The sequence below is a fragment of the Pithys albifrons genome, chromosome 17, assembly GCF_047495875.1.
Source record: "Pithys albifrons albifrons isolate INPA30051 chromosome 17, PitAlb_v1, whole genome shotgun sequence".
In the NCBI taxonomy this organism is placed as follows: domain Eukaryota; kingdom Metazoa; phylum Chordata; class Aves; order Passeriformes; family Thamnophilidae; genus Pithys; species Pithys albifrons.
This window is the reverse complement of record NC_092474.1, coordinates 13,352,923-13,370,145: the sequence shown is the minus strand read 5'-3', so window position 1 is coordinate 13,370,145 and position 17,223 is coordinate 13,352,923. Positions and strand designations below refer to the sequence as shown.

General features: G+C 55.6%; 1 protein-coding gene across 3 annotated transcripts in view; it reads left to right on the top strand.

The window, feature by feature from the left end:
• KSR2 (kinase suppressor of ras 2) overlaps positions 1 to 17,223 on the top strand; it is a 113,223-nt gene that overhangs the window by 44,128 nt on the left and 51,872 nt on the right. For all 3 annotated transcript variants that reach the window (XM_071572353.1, XM_071572351.1, XM_071572352.1), the window contains exons 5-7: positions 1,360 to 1,541; positions 13,425 to 13,494; positions 14,094 to 14,177. In XM_071572353.1, the coding sequence (XP_071428454.1) occupies positions 1,360 to 1,541; positions 13,425 to 13,494; positions 14,094 to 14,177 (336 nt within the window). The remainder of the gene's footprint in view (positions 1 to 1,359; positions 1,542 to 13,424; positions 13,495 to 14,093; positions 14,178 to 17,223) is intronic.

The window sequence follows — 17,223 nt, the reverse complement described above, 5'->3', positions numbered from 1 at the left end:
GTGGGACATAAGGAAGGCAGGGAGGGGGGCAGGGACACCTCCCACCAGCCCAGGTTGCTCCAAGCCCTGTCCAACCTGGCCTTGGACACTCCCAGGGATGGGGCAGCCACAGCTTCTCTGCCCAACCTGTGCCAGGGCCTGCCCACCCTCCCAGCCAAGAATTCCTTCACCACATCCCATCTATCCCTGCCCTCTGGCAATGGGAAGCCATTCCCCTTGTCCTGTCCCTCCATCCCTTGTCCCCAGTCCCTCTCCAGCTCTCCTGGAGCCCCTTTAGGCCCTGGAAGGGGCTCTCAGATGTCCCTGGAGCCTTCTCTTCTCCAGGTGAGCCCCCCCCCCAGCTCTCCCAGCCTGGCTCCAGCTCAGAGGGGCTCCAGCCCTGGAGCATCTCTGGGGCCTCCTCTGGACTCTCCAGCAGCTCTACATCCCTTTGATGTTGGGGACTCCAGGGCTGGACACGGCGCTCCAGCTGAGGTGTATGGAGTATTTTATGGAGTATTTATGGATATGTGGAGTAATTCAGGAGTCCTTGATGACCAGGAGCTGTTGTACTGCCCACTCTGTGCTCGAGGGATCTCTGCCCCAAATCCTGCAGACCTCCAGAAGGGCTGAGCTGCCTTTCCCAGGGACCATTTTGGGTTCTCCTCCCCAGCATCGTGGCTGAGATGGGACTGGCTGGGCCAGGGGGCCTCAGCAGTGCCAGGAACCCTCTGAGCTCTTGGTGCTGCTCTGCCTTGCAAATCCCTCAGGGCTGCTGCTGCTTTGGGCCCATCTGAGCCAGGCAGGGATGGCTGGTCCTTGCCACAGCTCAAGGCAGGCAGAAGAACGGGGTGGTGAGTGAGAGGGGGGTGTCTCCTCCCACCCTGCTCCAGAGCATTTCATTTCTGATGAGCATTTCCCAGTGCTGGGGGTTGTCCACACCACAGTCCTTCGCTATGATGAGGTGCCTCCTGGGGTTCTGTTGGAGCTGCTCACTGCAGCCCACCCTTTTCTTGGGCTCAGTTCTCCTGCTTGGGCCCTGAAATGGCTGTGGGTGCCAATAAATGTTGGTGTTTTAGGGGATGTGATAAGCTCAGCGAGGCTGGGGGTGATGGGCTTTTGGACTAACTCACCTTTTTCAGTCAGGTTTTGCAAGAGGACAAGCTCTGGAATGTTCCTTAATGAAAATTCCCTTTGTTTTGATGGTGGAGAGGGTTTGGAAATCCTTGTTGGGAAATGGGTGTAGTCATGACATGAGAGATGTGGTGCAGCAACTCCCCACCGGTCCCTCGCTCCATCCTCCTCCCCACCTACAACCAAACCTCCCCAATTCCTTGCCTTTCACCTTCCTCTCCTTTTTCCTCCTCTTTTCCCTTCCAGAGTGAAGAAGAAGAACAAGCCCTTGAACCTCAAGATCCACAACAGCGTGGGGAGCTGTGAGAACATCCCAGCCCAGCGCTCCCCGCTCCTCTCCGAGCGCTCCCTGCGCTCCTTCTTCGTGGGGTACCCGCCCTTCCTGCCCTCCACACCCCCCGTCCACACCGAAACCACCTTCTCAGCAAGTAAGTCCACGTGGCCCCTCAGGCCCCCCTTCCATGGGCTGGGTGGTGGTTGGTGCCACTGGTGTGGAGGACACTGGTTGAGTGTTGGCCCTTGTGTAGGTGCCTCACGTGTGTGTAGGTGTTTCTGGCCAAAAATAAGCCCCCCAAAACTTCATTATTTATGTTTTTATCTATCCAAACCCACTGATATATTGAATATTGATTTAGGCAAATTGATACACCCCCCCTGTCACCACAACATAGGTGCTGTCCCTTGGGAAAGCCATGAGGTGTCTGTGCTGACACCACCTGGATGTCGCCCCAAAGGGACTTTTCCAAGGGTTTCTTTGGAAGCCCAGCTGTGGTTTTACCTCCTGGCAAGGTGGCTGCGTTTCAGGTCTCTCCTGCTCTCTGGGTTTGGAGCTGAGTTTTGGGATAAGCCAGCCCTGCTGCAAAGGCCACAGAGCTTGATCCCAACCCTGATCCCACCTGTGAGGCTGCTGGGGTGGTTTCTCCTCTTTCAGGAGGTGGTGGGACTCCGTGGGTGGGTTTGGCTCAAGGAGCTCACCCAGGGTGTTGCTGCTGGTCAGGGAGAAACAGCCTGACTGTTGTTTCCTGCTCTCAGTCCAGTGCCTCAGTTAATTCCACAGGGAGTGAAGGTTTTACAAGCCAGGTGTGGCTCTGGGGCCAAACTAAACTTCTCAGAAAACACGTGGCAGCTGCTGGGAGTGATTTCAAGCCAAGAGCTGTTGCAGGGAGGGCGAGGTCTCCTTGTCTCTTGTTCCTCAGCTAAAAACTTCCTCCAACTCCATATCCAGGCTGTCACTTTTCCCTCTTACTGTTCAGCTCTTGGCTGAAGAAGGGCTTTGGAACAAACTCCTTTTCCTGCCCATCCAGCCCCCTGGCACCTGCAGGTTTTCCTCCCCTCTGTCCTTCTCACCAGGGTGGGAAGCACCACTGGGATGACTCCACTGGCTGAGCAGCAGTTTGCAGGTTGTAGGTGCCAGTGGGAAGGGGCAGCTCCTTCCCCTTTCCTTCCTCCTCACCCTTTTATTCTCCTTCTTTTCCTTCCCCTTCCTTTCCTTCCCCTGCTTCTTTTCTCCCTCCCTTCCTCCCTCCCTCCCTCCTTCCCTCCCTCCCTCCCTCCCTCCCCAAACCTTCCCTTCCCTTCCCAAACCTTCCCTTCCCAAACCTTCCCTTCCCTTTCCTTCCCAAACCTTCCCTTCCCAAACCTTCCCTTCCCTTTCCTTCCCAAACCTTCCCAAACCTTCCCTTCCCAAACCTTCCCTTCCCAAACCTTCCCAAACCTTCCCAAACCTTCCCTTCCCAAACCTTCCCTTCCCTTCCCTTCCCAAACCTTCCCTTCCCTCCTTCCCTTCCCCTCACCGCTGTCTGGGATCACTGAGGCATCATCAAGCCATTCCTGCCATCCTTTTCCTCCCCTTTCCCTGGCTTTGGGCCCCGTGGGACCTGGCAGGAGCTCTGCAGGCAGGCCATGTTCCTCCTGGAGATGCCCAGCTCCCTTCCTGCCCCTGGCACAGCCAGGGGCATCCTCCTGGACCGAGGGTTTTTTGCAGTGCTGTTTTCCCTGTGCCATGGGCTGTGTTGAGCTTCCAGCCTGGCCTGGCAGGGCACAACCCCAGCCCTGAGGATCCTCCCAGCTGGGTCTGGTTGCATTAGGCTCCCTCCCGGCTCTGTGCCGGATTCCAGCCCGTGCCAGGAGAGCCTGATGGAATGTGGCACCACAGGAGCGGGATGTGATGGGAGGTGAAGGGCTATCAAGTGCCCAACGCTGCTGCAGAGGTGTCTCCTCTCATTTCCCTCGGCCCTCCAAGCTCTGTGGCTGCTGGGAGTGTTTGTTTCCTTGGCTGGATGTGGAGCCAGGCTTGGTTTCCCCAGCTGGTTGATCCCTGTTCAGAGGTTTCAGCATCAGTGAGGCCGTTTGGTGCTTCAGGATCATGTGTGTGGGAGCTCTGCCAAGCAGGGCAGAGGCACATTTGTGTGGAGGAAGGAATCATGGAATGGTTTGGGCTGGAAGGGACCTCAAAACTCATTTGTTCCACCCCCTGCCATGAGTACATATCCCTTAGCCCACAGGTCATTTCCAGACACAGTTTTCCTGCTTTGAAGCTTCCCATGGGGCTCTGTTCTGCTGGTGCTTCCCCAGGAGGCACCTTGGGGCTCTGAGGGCAAAGCCTCCTTCACATCTTCCAGGGTGACAGCACAGGGGTTGTAGGATTATAGAATAGTTTGGGTGGGAAGGGACCTAAGAGTTCATCTAGTCCTGCCATGGGCAGGGACACCTTCCACTGTCCCAGGGTGCTCCAAGCCCCGTCCCACCTGGCCTTGGACACTCCCAGGGATGGGGCAGCCACAGCTTCTCTGTTCCAGGGCCTCCCCACCCTCCCAGTAAGGACATCAAGTTGGCATCTTTGCAGCTTTCCCCACACCCCACGTTGCTGTTGTGGGACCTGGGTGGCTTCCCCCTGCTCTGGTACATGATGCTCTGTGTGTTCCCAGCTCCCTGCTCAGCTCCCACTGCACTTCTCCAAAGATCCAGGGCTTGTAAGTCCTGTGAGAAGTACTGATGGTGGTTTGGGGGTCACACCTCACCCCATCTCCTGGGGTACCACTACTTCTCCTTGCCTGGAGCGCAGTGGGATCCCCGTGTGCTGCTGGATGAGCTTCATGGGGCTCCCCAAAGGTGTGAGCCAGCACATCGTGCCCTCCCTGCATCCCGAGGACCTCCCTGGCCCCATCCCTGTGGCACAGACATGGTTTGGCAGACAAATTCTCCACAATATCCCCTCCCTATGACCATGGGCATGGACAAGTGTCCCCTCTGCTGGGTTAGGAGGTGGCTGGAGGGCTGGGCCCAGAGAGTGCTGGTGAATGGGGCTGCATCCAGCTGGCAGCCGGTCACCAGTGGTGTTCCCCAGGGGTCTATGTTGGGTCCAGTCCTGTTTAACATCTTCATTGATGATTTAGATGAGGGGATTGAGTCCATCAGCAGCAAATTTGCTGATGACACCAAGTTGGGAGGGAGTGTCGATCTGCTGGAAGGCAGGAGGGCTCTGCAGAGGGATCTGGAGAGACTGGAGAGATGGGCTGATTGCAATGGGATGGAGTTCAACAAGGCCAAGTGCAGGTCCTGCCCTTTGGCCACCCCAACCCCTGCAGCGCTCCAGGCTGGGCACAGAGTGGCTGGAGAGCAGCCAGGCAGAGGGACCTGGGGGGACTGAGGGACAGGAAGCTCAACAGGAGCCACCAGTGTGCCCAGGTGGCCAAGAAGGCCAATGGGATCCTGGCCTGGATCCAAACTGGCGTGGCCAGCAGGCCCAGGGCAGTGACCCTTCCCCTGGACTCTGCCTTGGGGAGGCCACACCTTGAGTGTTGTGTTCAGTTCTGGGCCCCTCAGTTGAGGCAAGAGATTGAGGGGCTGGAGCGGGGCCAGAGAAGAGCAACGAGGCTGGAGAAGGGACTGGAGCACAAGTGCTGTGGGGAGAGGCTGAGGGAGCTGGGGGTGTTCAGCCTGGAGAAGAGGAGGCTCAGAGGTGACCTCAGCACTGTCTGGAACTGCCTGAAGGGAAGTTCTGGCCAGGTGGGGGTTGGTCTCTTCTCCCAGGCACTCAGCAATAGGACAAGGGGGCACGATGGGCTCAAGCTCTGCCAGGGGAAATTGAAGTTGGAGAGCAGAAAAAAGTTCTTTGCAGAGAGAGTGCTCAGGGATTGGAATGGGCTGCCCAGAGAGGGGGTGGATTCCCCATCCCTGGAGGTTTTTCAGCTGAGCTTGGCCGTGGCACTGAGTGCCATGATCTGGTAAAGGGACTGGAGTTGGACCAAGGGTTGGACTTGATGATCTCAGAGGTCTTTTCCAACCCAATCCATTCTATGATTCCTCCTGTTGGAGCAGCACAGCAGCTCCTGGTCTGCTCTGGATTCACGTGGAATCACTTCCCTAAGCACAGAAACAGAGGGTTGTTGTTGTTATCATCCTGAGACGTGTGAGAGGAGCCCAGTGAGCCCTCGGTGAGACCCCTCTCCCCACAGCTGTCTCTCCATGATCTCTTTTCCATAGCCCTGCTCCCTGTGGCAGGAGCTGCTCCCGTCTGAGTCATCCCTGCTCCTCATCAGATGCAGCTTTGAATGCTCCTCTCTTGTTTTTAGCAGCCATTTGCCCTGATGGGATGGGTTTGTACAGATGTGGAACAAGAGCACAAGGGCTGGCAGGGACCTGCAGAAGGAATCTTTCTCCTGCAGCAAAAGTCTTGCTGAAGGAATCACAGAATCCTGGAGTATCCTGAGCTAGAAGGGACCTACAAGGACCATCAGTGCAGCTCCTGGCCCTGCACAGACATCCCAACAATCCCACCCTGTCCCTCAGACCATTGTCCAAACTCTCCTGCAGCTCTGGCAGCCTTGGGGCTGTGCCCACTGTCCTGGGGAGCCTGGTCAGTGCCCACCACCCTCTGGGGGAAGAGCCTTTCCCTGAGATCCAGCCTGACCCTGCCCTGACATAGCTCCAGCCATTCCCCCAGGTCCTGTCACTGGTCACAAGAGAAGAGGTTGGTGCTGCCCCTTGTGAGGAAGTTGTGGGAGGGGTGAAATCCCCTTCCTACAGGACCAAGAACCCCATGAATTTTGGGTTTGGGTTGGTTTTTTTTTTTTGACTTAGCAGCCCTTGGAGGGAAAGCAGAAAAGGGGAAGTAAAGACTTTTGCTGTGCCCTTGAATGGCCCTGAAACAGCCCAGCCCCATGGCTGAGGGACAGGAGATGGTTTGTCCTGCATCCAGTGCCTGTCTTGGTGCATCTGGTCCCTCCCAGAGACCAGAAGGGATGTTGTTATTGAAATAGGATTTAAGACACCCCAGAACTTGGATTAAGGACACAGAAATCATGTTGGATCTTCTCCTTGTTGTAAAAGCTGAGGACTAGAAGATCCTCGGTGTCTCTGTTATCTGGTGGTCCTGGAGGTCTGTGGCATTGCCAGAGCACTGTCACCATGTGCATCCAGATCAGGTCACCTGCTTGGTGTCCTCCAGGATGGGCCAACAATGTCATTCCTGTCCTGGACTATGTAAAACAAAAGTGAGTGGAAGGGAAGGGCCAAAAAAAGGGCTATGAGTGACTTTGCCCTGCCAGGACATTAAAATGAGCAGGTGGGCATGTGGCTGAGCAGGGAATGTCCTCGTGGCTGCCCTTCCTCCAGCTGAAATCCAGCCCTGCAGAAGAAAAAGAGCAACCAACTCAACCCAAGCCAACCCAACTCAAGCTTTTCTGTGCACCAAGAGAGACCGACCCACTCCTTGTCCCCAGTGCTCCATGAACTGGAGATGTGTGTGAAGTCTCTTTGTGCAGGGACATTGCTGAGCACCTTCCTGCAGCACAGAGGCTCTTTCCATGTCCCAGGAGAAGGACAAGAGCCATGCAGCACACCCTGGTGTGTGGAGTCATGAGCTGTGACCCCTCCAAGCCTTTGCTGTCTCCTGGAGAGACAGTGACATGGTTTAATGTGGTCTCCAGTGATGTCCAACTCCCAGCTTGGGGCGTCAGGCCAGTCCTGTCTGTCAGCATCATTGCATCCCCTTTGGTGCTGTCCCAGGTGGGTCACTTCTCCTCAGTCCTGCTCCTGGCTCTTCCTCTTGGCTTTGTGACCAAGGACTTTGCAGGTTGTGGTGCTGACCTCCAGCCCCAGGGAACAGCCTGGCTGTGCCCACCTGGGGCTTGGGTGGGCAACCAGGGGTGGCCAAGCAAGTGGCAAGTGCTGAGATGCCACCAGAGCTCTCTGAACCCCCTCAGCCCCTGACCATCTGTGAAAGAGCCCCTGGAGGGCTCACCTTGGGTGGGTATGGCTGGTGGAGAAGGATTCAGGATAACATCCAGTGGATCCATGTGGTACTAATCCAGGAGCCCTAAATCCAGCCCTTCTGCTGGAAAGGACCAGGCAGAGCACTGAAGGTGCTGTGGGGCATGTGAGCAACCAGTCAGTGCCATTCACACCACGGCCCCTCTCCATGGGCATCCCATCCCCAGTGCTGGGGGTGGTTTTGTGGGAAGAGATTCCTTAACACTGTCCTGGCTCAAGCCACCTTCACTCCCAAAATTTCTTCATGACTATGGGTGGTTTTCTCCTCCCCAAACCTGCCCTGCTGCCACTCCAATGGTGTGAGCACTCCAGGGGTGTGTTGGCAGCCCAGCTGGGAGCTCCCACATCTGGCCACATCTGGCTGCCTCAGCACAGCAGTGAAGCTCCAGAGGTTTCCCTACCCCGGGGACACTGTGTGGAGTCCCAGAATACAGCTTTGTCTGGGTGAGCCTAATTGAGCCTGCAAGGCTGAGAATTGGGGGCAGAAATCCCAGTGTGAGGCTCTCAGGCAGCACAGTGGCTGAGCACGACATTCCAGCTGTTCAAATAGGATTGTCACGCTGCAAAGAGGAGCTGCTGGGATTAGGAAGCAGCTCTGTTTTCTTACTAGAGAGATGCTCTGAGAACAGCTCTGCCTCCTTTGCCTGCTGTGGATAATCCCCTCAGCTATGGCTGAGGGTTTGTTCCATCCTGCTGCATCATCTTTCCACCCACAGCACCTGGGTTTGGACCTGGCTGTGATCCCACAGCATCCCAGAATGGTTTGGGTTGGAAGGGTCTTTTAGGACCATCTCATTCCAACCCCTGCATGGACAGGGACACCTTCCAGTAGACCAAATTCTGTGCAGAATATTTGCCATGTGCACTAATAGGGAACAGGTGACTCCCTTGGTGGTTTGAATCCTGCATGGATTTCTGATCTTGGAGAGAGAAAGTGCTGGAGCTGCTGCTCTCGGTGTTGCTGCAGCTGAGCTATTCAGGGATCAAACCCATCCTATTTTGGCCCTAAAACCAGCATGAGCAAGGACTGAGGTGTCTCATGAAGGGGCTTTGAACCCTTTGCTGCAGAGCATCTCCCTGGAGTGCTTGGCTCCCCAGCTGGCACCATGTGGGAAATAACCTCTGCCATCGGGATGGTGTGAGACACTGGAACAGCGTCCCTGGAACTGGCACAGGTTGGGCAGAGCAGCTGTGGCTGCCCCATCCCTGGGAGTGTCCAAGGCCAGGTTGGACAGGGCTTGGAGCAACCTGGGCTGGTGGGAGGTGTCCCTGCCCATGGCAGGGGGTGGCACTGGATGGGCTTTAAGATCCCTTCCCACCCAACCCATTCCATGTGATTTCTGCCTGGGGCTGTGGTGGTGGAGATAATCCTGACACGGGATCTCTTCAATTGTTGAACTCTTTTGGGAGGAGGCTGCACCCTGCTGTCCCCCCTTGATCTCTCTGTGGGACTCAATTCCCCCCTGGGGCTGGTACTGGGACCATTTGGTGGCAGCCTGGGGTAGGTCTGTAGGACATCTACAGACAAGTGCAAAGTCTCCTGGCCATTCCTTGGCTTTGCAGTGATTCATCCCAGGATGCTTTCCAAGTTCACTTCCATCGATTTTATCGGTCCCATTCATAATGTGAACATCTCCTGATGCTGTTTGCTGTAGTAGGAGGATGAGGGTATGTTTATCAGGCTGTCACTGTGATAGATAACCTGTTCACACCATTCCCTGGCCATCCAGAGAGGTGCCAGGAGATGAAGAAGGAGGAACTGGGACAAAACAGTCCCCATCCCTGTGGTTCGGCACCGCTGCCAAGCCCAGATGATGCTCCTGGTGTCCTTGGTGAGGGTGTTTGCTCACTGAGGCCATCACTGCCCTCCTGCTCTGCCCCCAGGGAGGGTGGAAACCCAAAATAATGAGCCAGGGAAGCTCCAGCTGCTCCTCTCCATGCAGGAGATGCCCAGGCATCCCAGCTCGCAGCTGGGGAGTGAAGGGAAACATCCCCCCCGGCAGCTGTCGGGATGGCAGCGGGGCCAGGAGGGCGTCACGGCCACGGCAGCAGCGCCGTCCCCGTCACCTCCGAGGCGCGCGGGTGCCACTCAGGGACCGGCGGTGGCTGTCACAGCTGCCTGTCACCGCTGGGGGGGCGGGTGGCAGGGCTCTTCTCCCGGGTCGGCTGTCAGAGACGCGCCGGAGGTGGCTGTCACCCTCTGCCCGGTTGGTTTCCCCCTTCCCTGCTCTCCTGCCGGCACATCTGATCCCATCAAGCACAGGCTGTTGACTCAAGGATAAGCTGTGCTGTGTGGAGCAGGAGCCGTGACCTTTGCCGGTGTGATGCCGTGGTGAAGGAACCACGGAGATGTTGGGGTGCTGGTGGAGGGTGGCATCCCCTGGCATCGGGGTCTGCGCGACTCTGATGTGCTGGGGGGCATCGGGCAGTGCCACGACATCGGGGAGCAGGGTTTGGCTTTAGGGAGCCCCTCTGGGTGGAGAGGAGACAGGAAGGGGATGGGTGTTCAGTCTGGGGGTCCCCACTGGGCTGCTTCTTCCCTGGGAAATTCCATTTGTGCCCGTTAATGTCATCCCCGAGGAGGAGAAGGGGGAATTTATGCCAGGGAAAGAGCGAGGAGAGGTTGGATTTTCAAGCCGTGCAGGAGGTTGCTGGTGATAAAGGTTTAAGTAATGACTGACACGCGGGCGGGGGAGGTCGGGAGACATCAACAGTCGGGGGCAGCTCGGGGTGGCTGGTGCGGGGAGGAGGAGGAGGGAGAGAGGAAGGCAAAGAGGGACAGAGGCAGCCGCTGTCACGCTCCAAAGCTTGCGAGGATCAGCTGAGCTCGCTGTCTCTGCTCTGGCACTTCTCCATCTCAGGGTCCCCACGACAGAGCCTGCCCCTCCCCGCCCCCGCAGCAGCAAGACATGCTCACGGTTTTTTGGTTTTAGTTTTTTTTTTTCCTTGCAATTATCTCAAATTGTGGCAGTTTGGGGGGTTTCACTGAGAATATTCGTCCTGTGCTGCCTCGAGGGATGTTGCTGCTGCTGCATCTCCACCTTCCCTCTGGCTATCGCCCTGATTTAGGAATGGGAGAAACCGCTTGTCCTCCCGCTGCGATCTCACCGCACGGGTTAAAGGGGAGAGAATTGCCAATTAACTCCGAGGCTCCCCAAAGTCTTGGGGCTGTTCCCCATGGCAGGGGGGTGACTTCCCCTGCCCCCCTGCCCCGCTTCGCTGGTTTTCCCTCCTGCAAACAGCAGGTCTATTGTTAAACATCGCCATCCTACGTGTATCACTCCCTCTAATGAGCATAATTAGCCGTGAATCACGTAGGTCTCATTTATGTTAGGAGGTCAAAATCCCTGCTACACTTTAATACATTTTTGCAGTGAGCATATTTAGAAAGTAATTAAAAGGCTCAGCAGCCGCCTTTGCCTCCGTTCCTTCTCCCCCTCCCAGGCCTGGCAGGATTTAATTGAGGCCAGCTGAAAGTTTAGTGGAAATAAATTGAGGCTGATAAAGCTGAGGTTGTAATTTAATTCTGGGAGAGGAGCTGTTCTTGCCCGGGTGTTTAGTTCTTCAGGGGCCGGTGTTGGAAGGGGAATGATGACAACTTGTTTGTGTAATGGGATTTACTGAGGGGAAAGTGACGTTTAGAGAGGGCTGAGGTTCCTGTGTGGAGTGGTGACACTTTGGAGCGTCATCGTTGGGATTTGGGGACCAACTTCCCACCCCTGGGAGTCTGCAGATGCTGGGCTGGTGGGGGGGATGCTGGTCCAGCAGCCCGGGGTGGGTTGTCTGAAGGGCTGATGAGAATCATGGGTCAAAAATATTGGCATGGGAGGAAACAGCCAAGGTGGGGCTGGGGGCAGCAACTGCCCTCATGTTGGAGAGGCTTATAAAAATTGGGCAGAGTGACTTTTTACATGGGCAGGTGGGGACAGGACACAGGGAATGGCTTCCCACTGCCAGAGGACAGGGTTAGGTGGGATATTGGGAAGGAATTCCTGGCTGTGAGGGTGGGCAGGGCCTGGCACAGGTTGGGCAGAGCAGCTGTGGCTGCCCCATCCCTGGGAGTGTCCAAGGCCAGGCTGGACAGGGCTTGGAGCAACCTGGGCTGGTGGGAGGTGTCCCTGCCCATGGCAGGGGGAGGGACTGGGTGGTCTTTAAGGTCCCATCCCCTGATTCTATGACCTAACATCTTAATTGATGGCTCTGCCTGTGGAATGTCGAGGACCGATGTGGTGGAGTAAGAGAAGGAGCTGGAGCAGCTGCTGGAGGAGGGGCTGGAGAAGGAGGCAGTTTGGGATGATGGAAAAGGAAGCAGTTGGGATGATGCTGGAGAAGGAGGCAGTTTGGGATGATGCTGGAGAAGGAGGCAGTTTGGGATGATGCTGGAGAAGGAGGGAGTTTGGGATGGTGCTGCAGAAGGAGGGAGTTTGGGATGGTGCTGGAGAAAGAGGGAGTTTGGGATGATGTTGGAGAAGGAGGCAGTTTGGGATGGTGCTGGAGAAGGAGGCAGTTTGGGATGGTGCTGGAGAAGGAGGCAGTTTGGGATGGTGCTGGAGAAGGAGAGAGTTTGGGATGATGTTGGAGAAGGAAGCAGTTTGGGATGCTGGAGAAGGAAGCAGTTTGGGATCATGTTGGAGAAGGAGGGAGTTTGGGATGATGGAGAAGGAAGCAGTTGGGATGCTGGAGAAGGAGGGAGTTTGGGATGGTGCTGCAGAAGGAGGGAGTTTGGGATGGTGCTGGAGAAGGAAGCAGTTTGGGATGGTGGAGAAGGAAGCAGTTTGGGATGGTGCTGGAGAAGGAGGGAGTTTGGGATGATGGAGAAAGAAGCAGTTGGGATGATGCTGGAGAAGGAGGCAGTTTGGGATGATGCTGGAGAAGGAGGCAGTTTGGGATGATGCTGGAGAAGGAGGCAGTTTGGGATGGTGCTGGAGAAGGAAGCAGTTTGGGATGGTGCTGGAGAAAGAAGCAGTTTGGGATGGTGCAGAAGGAGGCAGTTTGGGATGATGCTGGAGAAGGAGGCAGTTTGGGATGATCCTGCAGAAGGAGGCAGTTTGGGATGGTGCTCCCAGGCCTTTGGCGCTGGCACAGGAAGCAGGATGTAAATGTAACCTTCAGCAGGCGAGTGCAATTAGAGGGCCCTGCTGCCCACTATATTAAAAGGGGATATCCGAGCAAACAGCGGCTCTCCCCGCTCCCAGGGATAATATCCAGCGCGTGTTTGCCGAGGGATTTGCCGGCACACGGAGCAAACGGCCGGGCTGCGCCCCCCGCCCCGCCCCGGCCCCGCTCGTGCGGGCTCTGCCGCTGGGGCCGGGAAACCTCTCGAATCCAGCCCTGAAAATCCAGCCTTGGAATGCCGGCACAGATTCCCTCCCAGGGCTGGGCATCCTGCAGGGCAGGGCCTCTCCATGGGCTCTTCTCCAGGAGGAAGAGGAGAGACTCCATCCTTGCGAGGCCAATAAAGGGGGGAGTGTGGGGTCCAGGCCTGGCTGTACTGCTAATTAACTTCCTGCTCCAGACAGTGCTAATGAACTCACCTCTTATTCCTTACCCTTTCTCCTTCCTTTTCCCTTGGAAGGAGGGCACCGAGGCTGCTTTTTGCTCTGTTATTCTCATGGAATATGAGTGGAATCTCCTTCTGAGTGTCTGACTGGGCTCTTTGTTCAGCCAACACCACCAGATGTGATGTCTTTTTACAAAATGCTGATGGGGCTGTTGCAGCTTTATTTTCCCTTTCTTGTTTGGACATCATGAAGTGGTTCCAAAAGCTTTGCAGTCCTGCTGTGCCTGCCCGTGGGAGCATCATATTCCTGGTCCAGACTGGGTGCTGGGGGCTGTTGTGGGGGGACAGGAGACCCCTGTTTCCCACACACCCAAACACAAAGCCCAGAGGTCTCAAAGGGAGTCCAGTGGGGCATCTCCAAGGGGAAATTTCAGGAAACCCCCATTTTTTCTGCACATCCTTTCCTCTCCTCCCCAAAAGCTTGAAGGCCAGTGCTTGCCTTGGATAGCACTGATGGTTTTCCCTGTCTCTCCTGCAGATACGCTGTCAGTGCCTCGCTGGTCCCCGCAGATCCCCCGCCGGGATCTGGGAAACTCCATAAAACACAGGTACACCCACCCTGCTGAGTGCTGGGGGAGGGAGGAACAGCTCCCTTTCCATCTCTGATCCAGGGCAGGGTGCTCAGGACTGTTCCCAATCTTTCCCTTGCTGTGCTGCACTGTCCTACAAGCCCATTTAAATTCCATTTCAGTTCAGATTTGGTTCAGATAAGGTTTGAGTCGCTGTCAATAAAAGCTGTGGATTATCCATGACCTGCCCAACCTTCAGCAAGTTTCCCATCTCCGGATTATTGCCCTTCCATATCTCCCTGAAGAGGGAAAAGCACTGGAAATAGTCTCAGGGCTGCTGTTTGATGGGGCAGCTGCTCCTCTGGTGGGCTGGAAACTTGGCTCCCCAGGGCAAGGAGTTGTTTTAGGGGGTGCCAGGGGTGGGCAAAGCTGGGAAGCTGCAGCCAGTTGGTGGCAAATGCCCATCCTGGCTCTCTTGGACCACTTTGGAGCAGGCTGTGCCCTTCTGCATAACCAAAGGGGGGCTCAGATTTGGGTTTTGCATGCACCCTTCAGTGGTGTTTGAGGGCAGCAAGGACAGGATAAACCAAGGTTCAGGAGACAAGAGTGGCTTCATCTCTCTGTGTTTCTCTCGGCAGGTTTTCCACCAAGTACTGGATGTCTCAGACCTGCACTGTCTGTGGGAAAGGAATGTTGTTCGGCTTAAAATGCAAAAACTGCAAGTATGGAGCTGTTTGTGTTGCTCCTCAGTGTTGGGAGGGGATAAATCAGGGGTTTGGTGCTGGAGCCAAGCAGGGGCTTGGGCATGGGGAGGCCAACCAGTCTCTGGCCAGCTCATCCTCTCAGGAAGCTTTAATGAGACACGGAATTGGGTGAATAACCCCCAAAACAGGGCTGAGGTTGGGGCTGTGTGCCTGGCATGCAGTGGGGTCCTTGGGGAGGGTGCTGCTCACCAGACCTGAGCTCTGCTGGCACCAGAGCTCTGAGTCAGATCCTGACAGCCCCCCCTGCCATCCTTGGCCTGGCCTCAGCTGCCCATGTGATGGGTTCCCTGTGGAATTACCCACAGGAGATGCACTGGATTGGGGGCTGAGAGTGGTGGGGTAGTGCTGGGCATCAGATGGGGTCTTGCCCACAGCCTGGGGCTGCAGCCTCTGCTTTTGCAGCCAAAGCCTTGGGGGTCTTTGTTCCCTGGCAGGCTCCAACCCACCCTAAATCCCAGCTAAGCCACCGTGCAAAGGAGAGGCTGTAAAATCAGAGAGAACTGGGAAAAGAGAGGGAGGCAGAGGCTGGGCCACTTCTGCTCTGCCTGGGCTCTAAGTGTGGCAGAGCCCAGCCCTTGGAGAGTATCATGCAGCCATCAGCTCTTAGGAAAGCTGCTGCTGGAGGCAGGATTGCCTTTTCTAGGGATGGGAGCCGGGAATGGGCTGATTGTCTGTGGGTAACTGAGCTGAGGAGCAATAACGATCAACGTTGCTGTTGATTAAATGCTGATGAGTTGGTAAATTGGGTTTTAAACCTGAGGAGAAATGCCTGGTTGCTCCACAGCTGGTAGTGGTTTTCTGGAAGTGATATTATCAAATGCATAGATTTTAAAGGGGTGATTCCTTTTGCAGTCAATCTCAAGCAGCTGGAGGCTTTGCTGCCTGCAAGCCCTGCCTGGTTTCTGTGTGGGAAAAGGGATGTTGTGCCTGTCCCTGACAGGAACAGGGATGCTGTGCTTGCCCCAGCAGTGCTGTGGCTCTGGCTGTGTCAGTCCTGCTCCCTGTAATCCTACAGAAAAGAACAAATCCATTCCCTGGCTGGAAAAAGTTTGGGGGAACACAGTTATTAAGGTTTTCCAGCTTTACCATGGCCATGGTGCTGCTTTTCCCAGAAACCAGAGGGGAACCAGCAGGTAAAACAAACAACCAGACCCCAAACCCCCCAAGCCTCAAATACTGAATTAATTCCTGCCTTTCCCTCTAGGAACAGCTTTGTAATAAAAGCTAACACGCTCAGCTCCTGAATTTTCATTACCCAGCTCATTGACTTGGAGCTGCCGTGGTTTTTTTTCATCCTTTACCCTTGTTTTTATAACTCCTTTGCTTCTTTCCCCCTTTTCCCCCCTGGCTTTCTGCAGCCGTGGCAGAGCGTGAGCCGGGGACGCATTTCCGTCCCTAATTATGAAGGAACAGGAAGGTTTGGGGAATCTGCTTATGCCTAAATGCATGACCCAGGGGTGAGGCCCTCCACAGGTCCCTGCCCTGGCTCCACAAACCAGGCAAAGCTCTGCAGAATATTCAGTGTAGCTGTAAAGGCTCTTGGTATTTTGGTTAAATGTCCTTAATTCAGCCGAGTGGGAAGGGCACAAGGATTGGGACATACCAGGGGCCAGGCCAGCTGTTTCCTCCCCCTCCACTGCCCCTGAGTTTAATTAGATCAAGCAGCAGGATGGTGGTTGGAAGGGTGGGAATTTCATAGAATAATGGAATGGTTTGGACTGGAAGGGACCTTACAGACCAGTTAGATACAACTCACCCCCATGGCCAGGAACACCTTCCACGAAACCTTTACCCCAGCACAGGACTTTGCTCCTCTTATTTCAGCCAGCACTGGCAGAAGGGATAATTTAGGGCCCCCTCCAGCTGACTGGTGGGTGTCTGGTCCTTCACAGCTGGCAGTGCCCCCAGATTTGGGAGTTCCTGTGCTGCTCCATCACAACAGGTGTGTTTGCTGAGGGAGTGCAGCCCCTCTGCCCCACCAGGCAGCCCACCCTTGCTCCATCCTGTACTGCTCCTTTCCCTTGAGCTGCTGCTTGGGAATCATGAGGCTCCACAGGGATCCAGGAGGGTCCTCTCAGGCAGTGAGACTCAGGGGCTGTGCATGACCAAGGTCTTACATTCAGTCCCCTTCCTGCTGGGAGAAAGGGGGTGATGATGCTCCATTGTGGATCCACAGAATCCCAGAATGGCCTGGACTGGAAGGGACCTTAAAACCCATCCAGTCCCACCCCCTGCCATGGGCAGAGACACCTTCCACTGTCCCAGGTTGCTCCAAGGCCCGTCCAACCTGGCCTTGGACACTTCCAGAGAGCACAGAGCCTCAGCCAGGGTTCAGCCCAGAAGATTTATGTCTTTTTAACTGGCTTAATTGCACAATATTCTGTATTAAATCAGAGGAAGGAGCAGGTAAATCTTCCCCTGTGCCTCAGCAGGTCCTGCACAAAGGGCAGGCGGCTCCAGCCCGAGCCTGGAGCATCCCTGAGCAGTGGCAAAAAAAGGGAGGAAAAAAAGAAGGAACTCCCTCAAATTTACTCTTGGAATTGTTAATGCAAGAATCCCAAAATGGTTTGGGTTGAAAGGAACTTTAAAGATGCTCTTATTCCATGCCCCTGCCATGACCAGGGACACCTTCCACTGTCCCAGGTTGCTCCAAGCCCTGTCCAACATGGCCTTGGACACTCCCAGGGATGGGGCAGCCACAGCTTCTGTGCCCAACCTGTGCCAGGGCCTGCTCACACTCACAGCCAGGAATTCCTTCCCAATATCCCACCTAACCCTGCCCTCTGGCAGTGGGAAGCCATTCCCTGTGTCCTCTCTCTCCATGTCCTTGTAAATAGTCTGGAGAAGAGGAGGCTCAGAGGTGACCTCAGCACTGTCTGGAACTGCCTGAAGGGAAGTTCTGGCCAGCTGGGGGTTGGTCTCTTCTCCCAGGCACTCAGCATTAGGACAAGGGGGCACGATGGGCTCAAGCTCTGCCAGGGGAAATTGAAGTTGGAGAGCAGAA